Source organism: Eleginops maclovinus, chromosome 13 (genome assembly GCF_036324505.1).
Source record: "Eleginops maclovinus isolate JMC-PN-2008 ecotype Puerto Natales chromosome 13, JC_Emac_rtc_rv5, whole genome shotgun sequence".
Classification (NCBI taxonomy): domain Eukaryota; kingdom Metazoa; phylum Chordata; class Actinopteri; order Perciformes; family Eleginopidae; genus Eleginops; species Eleginops maclovinus.
In genome coordinates this window covers 3,320,279-3,331,007 of record NC_086361.1, presented here as the reverse complement: position 1 = coordinate 3,331,007, position 10,729 = coordinate 3,320,279, and the positions used below count along the sequence as shown (strand labels likewise).

At 37.4% G+C, this 10,729-nt stretch overlaps 1 protein-coding gene across 1 annotated transcript; it reads right to left on the bottom strand.

Moving 5' to 3' along the window:
- Positions 1 to 2,505: 2,505 nt before the first annotated feature.
- On the bottom strand, positions 2,506 to 5,792 carry LOC134875489 (hepatic lectin-like). The gene is made up of 5 exons (XM_063900098.1): positions 5,675 to 5,792; positions 4,382 to 4,604; positions 3,868 to 4,169; positions 3,663 to 3,766; positions 2,506 to 3,537 (listed from the first exon to the last, which is right to left on the bottom strand). Exons 3-5 carry the CDS (start codon positions 4,163 to 4,165, stop codon positions 3,493 to 3,495), a joined length of 447 nt encoding a protein of 148 aa, XP_063756168.1. The 5' UTR covers positions 4,166 to 4,169; positions 4,382 to 4,604; positions 5,675 to 5,792; the 3' UTR covers positions 2,506 to 3,492.
- Between the last annotated feature and the right edge of the window lie 4,937 nt (positions 5,793 to 10,729).

Below are 10,729 nucleotides of genomic sequence, written 5' to 3'. Positions count from 1 at the left end.
GGTTCTACTGTTTTCAATGTCCAGATTACGTTTTTCTTTTCCTTTTTTTGTCGTTATGTTCATGCTCTCAGAAAAATCTACCGTAGTGTTCTTGGGGACCTCTGTTCTTTTGGTCAGATTTGACTTCATTTGTTGTTATACAGACTAGATTTTTATTTCACTTTACCAGTATTTTTATCTAGTTTGATGGTCTGATTCTGTAATGAAATTGATTAAAAAAATTGTCGATAGGAAAGCATATACATTTCAAACACTTTCTCTCATACCACACTTTTTAGCACATTTTGTAAAAATCTACCTGTTGCACCAAAAAACGAAGCAGAACAAAAAAAACATTCAAAAATATCTTATAAAGTTTGTCTTCTTGGCTGACATGGAGAAGTTGGTCTCTTGATAAGAGAAAAGTCCAACAAAGTGCTTTAAATCACATACTTCATGTACGTCATCCTTCATTCATCAAGTCTGATGGCAAAGCTAGAAACATGAGATGTGTCGGGATGAGGACACTGTTACCTTGTTAACAACAGGTCATAATTCCATCATGTTTCCACATGCTTTTCCATCTTCCACCAAGCTTTGACTGGAGCTCTTAAATCAAGTTTGTTGTTTTCTCTTTTTCTGCTACAGTTGTGGATGGAAACCTGTAGTAATTCACATTTTTCTTCACAATTTTGTAGAAATAGTTAAAAATTTGCACTAAATTCAGATGGGAAAAGGAGCGGTAAAATACTGTTGGAGCTGCTTGAAAAGACAATCAACAATATAATGAAAATAGGTAATGCACTCTTTGGAGCTTCTTATCATTGACGATCACTAAGTAGCTGCAAAAAGGGCAATTATATGAAGAGTTGTCTTTATTTTGTAATGCATATTCCATGGGCTGTGTTTCATAAGATATAAGATTTGTTGTTTACTTGTGTATCACCTGTTTAATCTTTCATCACTTCATTCCAAACTTCACATAACTACTTGTTGGACAAAACTGAAGAGGGACTTGGAAACTCAGAATTGTCCTTCCGGTCAGTTGATGTGTTTTTCATCTGAAAGCTGGGATATGGGTGTAAGATGTCAAAACAAAAACTAACATGCAAAAACAGTGAGGTAGAGGCCAGCTCGCAGGCCTCTATAAAATACATTTTATTCAGGAAAGACAAACTGTTCCCTCTGGTTAATAACAACTGTAAAACTTCCACGCAGTAGACCATTGTGTTGTTTTCAGCATGAGGTTATGAGAAAATACCCCTGAAAAATACTCCTCCAGCAAAGAAACCCCACTGGTTGGCCAAAACAGATTATCTACACTTTCTGTTAAGAAATCGTTACAAGAACTCCACCAATTAAGTTTCTACTCTACATGTGAAAACAATTCTGTCTCGTAAAACTATATTTCTATACAAAAGAAGTGCAAAGTTAATGACATTTCGAGGGAAATGTATTTTCTCTTCATATATTCAATTCAATTAAGTAACCTTTTTGTGTTTTATGCAAAGTTGTGTGTTTTTATGCGTGTACACCTCTTCAAAGACATATATGCTAGCCATGTGCTTGTTAGCATTCTTCAGTTATGCTCAAAGTCAGCTAGAATCGTCACTAACGAAGCAGTCACTACCTATGGTACATTTTTCGGTAGTCCCATGATCATTTCATCAGTGACAACATTGAATGGTAAGTAGTTGAATGCTGTCATTTTAAAATAAGTGTGAGCACCAATGTCCACACTTAATAAGCGTGTACATTTAATTGTCTCAAACTACACAAGGCAGCTGCACCCTCTCCGGAAATGACAATCTTTCCTGCTAGCTAGCTATCCAGCAACAATCGTTGGCGTTACCAAATAATTACTGACTGCTCAAATAAACGTATCAATTATTGGTGGCTGCTTTTTAAAATCAGTATTGTGCTGAATTATCTGAATAGTGAGAAAAAAAACACACTTTTTTTTATGTGGTGCTGTGTTTACCAAAGAAACCATAATCGTGTCCTGTGTTCCAAACTTTTGACGTTATGAGTGCACCTGCATTAGCATATTTTGCCATTGGGACACACACAAAACAGAAAATTGAAGTACAAAATAGCACAATCTGACACACAGCTTTCAGGTAGGTTTGACTAGCTGCTGATATTAGCTGGAGTCTTTAGCCTGCAGCAGGGAGGAGTAGCGGGCTACAAAGATCTGAAAGCTGTCTTTTTGCTACCTCCACATCATTTGATTTTTCTTACTTCAGACCTAACTAACGCTGACTCAAGCTCCTTGTCGAGACGTACAGAGTGCAGTGGCCCATATGTTATTTTCTGTTTGTGAACAGGCCAACAAACATGCAATCGGATCTTCGCAACTCTGATTTTAAGCTAGGCAAGTTTATTTATATAGCACTTTTCAACACAAGGCAATTCAAAGCTGTTTGCAAAAATGAAAGTCATTAAGAACAAAAATAAATAGGGAAAAGGCATTTAAAAACATCCATTAAAAAGCTAAGAGAATAAAATTCAAAACAGGTGTAATTTATTTGTTGTGTGACCTCCAGTATCAGTTATATTCACGCCTTTTACGTTACTCTAGATCACCAATCCCCATAGTTCTACGATGACCGGAGACATTAATGATTATTATTTCTATGTACTATAGGCAGGGTTAGTAAGGCTACTTAGATAACAGAAAAGAGAAGACAACTTAAAAATGAAACATTTGAAAAGAAGAAACCAATGTATTCTGTATCAAAAATGTGACCTCTTCTCAGTGTTTTGTGTTTGTTTATCAAAAGAGCGTCTTTTCAAGTTCAGGCAGTATGCATAACTATTCAAAGTATTGGACTCCAATACTGAATGTAATGATGATGAAGGAAAAAAAGTGAGCCGTTCACTACTTTACTAACTCTTATGCTGTTAAAAATGTTTAGCCTACTATAATGTTTATATCTCTTTGTTGTTAGGTTTAATTGTTTGTCCAGGTTCTCATTCCTTTGTTAGGATAATCATTTGTCAAATTAATAGTGGTATTTTGCATGCAAATATAATTTGATAAGTATGCTACTCACACATGACATTCGTTGACTAGTTGACGTTAGTTAGATATTATTAGCTGTTACCCGTTGGTCTTACCAGTAAATTCTACTTCAAATGAGATGTAGAGTCTACGTCTCCTTTGAAGATATCTTAAATAAACATATACAAAGTCACAAAATAGCAAAAAATGCCTGTTATTATCTTCCGCAGGCCAAGCAGATACAACAGCAGAAACCCAAACATATTAACTTCAAACATATACTGTATATAACAAGAGAAAACATTACATCTCTTATTTTATCACGCTAATAATAGATTCAATATTTCATTGTTGCAGCTGTATTATGTTACACAAGGACTTTGAGGAAAGAAAGTACACTTTTCCCTGATAAACGCCGACACAGCAATTCAACTTTAAAACTCATCCCTCTTCTTCTTCTTCTTCTCCTTCTGGAAGACTTGTCCATTCGGCTGCTTCCTCCAGGTCAGTTAGATGTTGTCATCCAATCCCTGGGCTCTCATGTTCTTTTTCATCTGACATACAAAACTCATCATCATGATCAGTCAAATAGAGATAATAGAAGATGCTTACATACTTTCATCTTTTGCCAAATTATTGAATGTATGATGATGCCATAAAAGTTAAAAACACAATTTACCTTCACCAACATCTCGTCCAGGAAAGCTTGGTCATTCAGACCCACATCAGAGTTGGGTTTCTGCAACCTAACTTTTAGCACTTGCATTGAAACAGGCCCAGGTTCTAAAATCACAAAGACACTTCATCAGTTTCAACATTTATGGTGGCATCTTTTTCAGCAGAGTCTTATCAATTGTTCCATTGTAGGTGTGATTTTTACTCACGGGAGCAAATGGAATATTTATTCAACCAACATTTCCAGTCGTTCCATTTTCCAGAGTTGCCAAAATTTGCAGCCACACAAGTCTCTACATGATCTTTGAAGTTAGGTTCATATTGTTCCCAGTACCTAAAGGAGGAGTGACTTCGATCGGACCACTTCCAGGTGTCTCTGGAGAGGCCGATCCAAGCTGCTCCTCCAGGTAACACCTTGACTACCTCATAGTTGTCTACCATGTTTCTCACACTGGCCAGGTCAGTGTGGTGTGTTCTGCAGTAGCTCTGGGCCTCAGTCCATGTCATGCTGCTGTTGACAAAGACAAATGACGAATTTGAAACAAATGTGAAAACAAAATGTGAACATCATGAATATTATTAATTACTCGGAAAAATCATTTAATGAAATCATTTGATGTCTTTCACAAACAAAAAGAGGGTGGGAACCACCCTTTCTGAACAGAAGAGAAGCCTTTGATATGATTTTAAAGGTTCCAAATAATCTTAAGTTAATATTCTTACCTGCGGCTTCAAAGCAGACTGCACTATAGTTTTGGTTACAATCATCATCATCCCATAGTCCATTTGGAGTCAATATAAAGGCACAAAGTTTTTCCTCTATAAAGTTGTCTGGTTTTCCTGTCATCCATTCTCTGAACTCCATCTCCCCCGGTTTGTAGAAGCTTGTGTCTGAGAGGGACCAGTTCCAGCTGTCCACATCATTGTACAGCCCTATCCAGGCGTACTGAAAGGAACATTTCATTGTGTTATTTAAATAATTACACCCTGATGTAGCTTTCAAAGCTGCTCAAGCAAATGTGTATATCTATATAAGAGAAGGGCAACTGGCTTGCAAGGGAGTGCGGTCGTCTTTCGACCAGAAAGCTGGGGTTCGATCCCCGTCAACATGACAATGTATCCCTGCACAAGATATTTAACCCTGAGTTGCTGTGTACAAATGTTAGATCCCTAGTAGCACTCTGTATGAATGGGTGAATGACTTGTAGGATGTAAAGCACTTCGACTCAAAAACAATTCAAACAGTGACATTAATTAATTGTATTATGTCAACAGGTTCCACATTAAGTTTGAATGTAAAACATTAGGTTCAACTTAATATTATTGCTTTCAACTAACCTAATACAGTTATGTGGAACATGTTGACAAAATACAATTAAGTAAAGTCAACGTTCAATTTTTTCAGTGAGGGGACCTAAAGACCTGATAAAGTGCTGTATAAGTACACCCATTTACCAGAAGGGTTAGTTTTACCTTTATGACATCAGCCTTGGTACATGGTGCATAACACGTACAATTTGTATTGTTCAGCCTTGATACTGCCTTCCCGTCTGATCCTCTACAACTCTAAGTCAATGTCCTGTGATAAGGTTTTTTTCAATTCTGTTTTAAAACTCAGATGCTATTATCATTGATTTATTTAGCTTTTTCTGTTATCATTTCACCTGCTAACTTTTTTTTGGATTATAAGAGATCCCCTTGTGAGGCATTTAGAAGTGATGAACAATCCTCACTTACCAGTCCTTGTACTGTGTAAACAATATATACAAACCTTTATTTTAAGTACATATGAGGCTTACAGTCTTTCTAATACAAAATGTCCTCCTTTTGTTATCTTTGCTGGTTAAGACAAAACTCTGTCTGGAGAAACACACTTCTACTCCACTACATTTAAGAGGGATATTTTGCACTACTGTAATGGTGTTTTATGTAGGGTCCGATTTTAAAACTTTTAAACCTGTATACTGTTATAACTACCTAATAGTCAGAATAGCTTAGAGAGAAAGGTGAACTCACGTCGACATCATTGCCTGCCTGTTGGTTCAGTCGTGCCACATCCTCCATGCTGGCTACAGTGGCCAGGTCAGTGAAGTGCTCTCTGCAGTGGCTCCGGGCTTCAGTTATGCTCTTTAGTTCTTTAACAATATGGTAATGACGTTCAGCATGTGATGGAAAAGCACTCAGCCCTGAAGAGACATAGACATTCATTCATTAACGCTATAACTTGACTTTTAAATCACATTATAGGTTATAGGTTGTGTCATCATTATACATTTTTTACAATTTCCTATTTTACTTTCTAACTGCACTTCATTTAGTTGTTTTTAAGAGATGACCCTAAAAAACATTATGACAAATGTACAGCCTGCAAAACAATTATTGTTATTTTTAATCAAGATTCAGAAATTTCCTTTCCAGGTAATCTTCTCATGACCCCTCAGGTTTACATGAAATAATCAATAAAGAAATTAAATTATTTTAAACACTTGCCTGCAGCTGCCATGCTCAGCAGCAGAACCACATCCATCTTTGTTTGCTCTGCTGTTACAAATGATGATATTTCACATAAATCTCATACAGTTAGCCATTATCATCTGACTTCATGCAAATATTTCAGACGCAACAGTTATTTTGCATAGGCAAATATTGAGCATGAAGCTGAAAACACATATTTAAGACTTCAGCTTTTTTTAGAATGAGTTTTTTGTTACTATAGCAACAAATAGTCACTACAATCATAGATTCTTTAAATTAAGAAAGCTTCATACAATGCTTTCAAGTGTGCATATCTAAAACGGTTTGTCCTGATTACATATACATTCAATACAACATTACTGAAAAGACAAAAAATGAAACCATTAAAGTATCTTTCTAAAGAATCAATTGATTGTTATATTTATACAAATTCTTCATGTGGACGGCCATTATGAGTCCATAGTCAGGCTAGCAGCTCTGTTAGCTGTACTTAGGCTTGAATGCTGATAATAAGCAGGTATTGTGTTAGCATTCCAACATTTGCTAATTAGCACTTGTCGTTCAAGATATGTCAGTCTGAATCAACAATGTAAACCCATTGGGGGCCCGCCAGTAAAAGTGAGGGGTTCACCAAAGTCAGTAGGATTCATCCTCTGGGGATCATGAATGTCTGTACCAAATTTCGATCCAATCCATCTGATAGTTGTTGAGATATTAAAGTCTGGACCGAAGTGGTGGAACAAAGACTATCTAACTTTCCGATCTCTAGAGCCATGTCTCCGGCTTAACGTTCTAGATAAAAAAAAATGGAAACTTTAAGAAAAAATAATAGTTGCTTTATATATTTTTGATACAAATGTAGTTTGATAAATAATAGCATGTGAATAGGCAGACTGCTGTTATGCATACAATTTGTTTTAGGCAGCTACTCAAATCATTATGTGTTTGCATGGAGTTAGAAAGGCCACTGCAGCTCAACAATAGATCCAGCCTGAGGCTAAACCTGGCACAATTCATCTGTTCTCTTTGGACGAGATCAACCGCACATTCATAATACTACTTTGCATAGGTAAAAGCCCAACATTTTGAGATTATAACTAGGTGAATGTCACAAAAGTTTCAAAGGTAAAAGGTTATCACTGAACTGGCTCCTTAAGTCTATATGTTGTGATGTAATTTGTATCACCATGTTAGACATTTCATTGTATATTCCCAATCAACCGTTAATCGTACCTTTACTGTCAATATGTTTTACAGTAAGACAGTTTGATATTGTAAAGATGTTTTGGAGTATGATACTGCAACTATGGTTGAAAGTCTATACTATGTATTTACAATAAACGGAATTTAAGTACATAACATTACATTTTATTTGGCTAAAGCTTTAATCCAAAGCGACTTACAACAAGTGCAAAAAACATACAGAATAAACTCCGAACAACAAGTGCAGATATATTCACTTAAAGCAAGTCCTACCATTGTAAGTGATGGTGAATTTGTCACAACACCTAAGCTAACTCTATAAAAGGGTTAGTTTGTTTTGTTGCAAGAATTTAATTGCCAAGATACAATCGAAGATATGTTTTCAGTTTACAATGCAAGATATGCAGAGTTCCTGCTGTCCTGATGTCAATGGGAAGCTTATTCCACCAATCAGGAGCCAGGATAGCAAACTGGCATGTTTTTTGGGTTACCTGGGTCCCACTCGCAGATTTGGAGTAGCAAGCAGTATTGTCTGGTTCAACCAAGGCCTGATGTAGGAAGGGGCTGATCCCCTCACAGCTCGGTAGGCCAGTACCAGAAGCGGATTCTGGCAGCCACTGGCAGCCAGTGAAGGGAGCAGAGGAGAGGTGTGGTGTGGGAGAACTTGGGGATGTTGCAGCATTCTGAATACTAACCTAAATCTAACTAAATCTAGAAAAACAATAATAAATACATTTTCATCTAATTGTGTCGATAATTGCTTGACGTGTGTGACGTCTGAAGTACTTTTCATGACCACAATCGACTCATTATAAATAACCGTGACTATCAAACTGCAGCAGTGTCGCCATTTTGTTGCTTACACTTTTTAAACTTCAAAATGATATTGAATTCAGGAGTTTTACTGGTAACTGAGTATGTTTACACTGTTGTATTGCTTAATACTGTATTTATCTTTCTTCTATGTTTGTTTCTTAGGACAGGTCTAGTAACATAAATAATGGCATGAGAATGAGCATACTGATGGCATGCATGTCAGTTACATACAGCTAGTATCAGCTATAGCATTCAAATCATTATGTGTTTGCATGAAGTTAGAAATGCCGAAGCAACAGTAGAACAACTCCGAGGCTAACCCTGGCACAATACATCTATTCTTTTCGGATTGGAACACCACAGTCAAAATAATAGGTCACCTTTATTATGCAAAATGCTCATGCTTTTTATACATACATACGGTCCCATCATTAACATTTAAAGCTACAGACACAGAGTCAGCACTTTTGAAAAAGGGCTGCAACAGAGGGGTTTATGGCAGGCAATGCACTTGTGATGATGTTGAATGAAGGAGTTTTACTGGTAACCATAAACCTTTTTTCAGAGATTAAGGGGACACTGGATCATTTGGATTGGACAGATTATTTATTTAAAAAAAGATTGTCCACAGTAGAGGCAATCATTTTTGCTCTCTATATCCAATGGTTGCTAATTCAGCCCACCATGAGTAAACAATGTGCCCAAGTTCTGGTTAAACTGCTTTGATCCTGAAAATGTCAGAAATGGATTTAGAATCATCAAAAAAACCCCAAAACACTCCAACCTGTCCAAACCGGCCATTTTTAAACTATAGTATATTCATTTTAATGTACGCAAGTTATGCTAATTGTTAACATCCGGCAGTTTCTATGTGCTGGCGGCCTGTATTATGTATTTGTATCATAACGCTTTGGGGTACACCTTCATTTCGGGGTTCACTAAGCTTTCAAACACTATGAGAATAAAGTAAATTACTATAAAATACTTTTTAGGAAAAATGGAACTCAAACAACTCTTAAACAATTTATAAACAAAGGCAAATTAGCCTAAAATGTTTGAATAGACGAAGTAAATGCAATAATTAGTAATTCATTAGTCACTTGAAGGGTGTTTGTAAGTGGTGTACACTCACAGAAGCTGCTGAGAAGCTGGAACACTTCTCTCCATCTTCATCGGCTCTCGGTCATCCTCCTCCTCCTCTTCTGTCCCTCCACATGTGTCCTGTCCTCCTCACTGTCTGAAATCATAGAGTCATTTTGTGAACCCCAAAATGTTGAGTACCCCAACGTTTTATGTCAGAAATGTATAGTAGGGGTCCCCAGCACATAGAAACTGCCGGATGCTAACTTGCATATGTTGAGCAATCAACATCAATCAAACATCTAACAATCAGCACAATTAGCATTAATTGCATTCATCAACATTATAGCCTTTGCAGACAATAGTTTAAAAATGGCTTGGCCGATTTGGAACATTTTGGAGTGGTTTGGCCTCCAAATTCCCCAGATCTCAATCCATCGATCCATCTATCGATCCAAACAAGTCCAATCCATGGAGGCCCCACCTCTCTACTTACAGTCTTAAAGGATCTGCTGCTAACATCCTGGTGCCAGACACCACAACACACCTTCAGAGGTCTAGTGGAGTCCATGCCTCGAGGCAGTGCTTGCGCTAAGGGGGGGCATTCGAGGGCCGTGCCCCCCCTAGCGGTCATTGATGCCCCTCCACCAGCTGTGAAGCATATTCTCGATCTGTCACAATCGACTATAATTGACGCTGAGTTCGAAGTTGCTAAAGAGTTTTTAATGTCACAAAAGCAAGCAATGGAGGGACAATGGACCGTGTGTGTGTGTGTGTGTGTGTGTGTGTGTGTGTGTGTGTGTGTGTGTGTGTGTGTGTGTGTGTGTGGGGGCGGGTCTCTTCTGCTTGGGGCCCCCAGAATGTCTTGAAACGCTCCTGATTGTAGCATTGTGATCATTGTCGTAATCCCCAGACTGTATAACTGTAATCTGATACAGCTTTTTTGTGTGTAATTGTAACAGTTACAGTAACATTTTTTTGTATCTTCATTATTCCGCTACTCCCAATCCCTATAGGAATATTATTCTGCTGCACATTAACTAACAAATGAAACTGTAAACGCTCATCTCCGTGTCCTTTCTTTAGCACATCTGGCCAGTGCACGACCAGTTCCTACTAGAAACTGATATAAAAAAATACAGCCAAACAAATATGAACAATCAGTCGGAGGTTTCCCTTTAATATACGCAACACTATGACGCAGGAGTAGCGCATGGGGTTTTATCATTTGTTGTATCCTTGTGTGTTTTGTCATCGTGGCAACAACATTGATGTATAAATAGGATACGGTGTTCATTATTTTGTCTGTATCCAACGACTACAGCTCCCATGAGCCCTGGAAGGCTGGATGTTTATTTGCTTGTTTTGTGAAACTGTTGCATTTAATGACGGAAAATACCTGCACATAAGGTTCCCATACATACAAAGATTTAAAATAACTGTATATCACATATATAGGCAGGCTGACGCTGCTTTACATGAGGTCCTCTGTTTAAA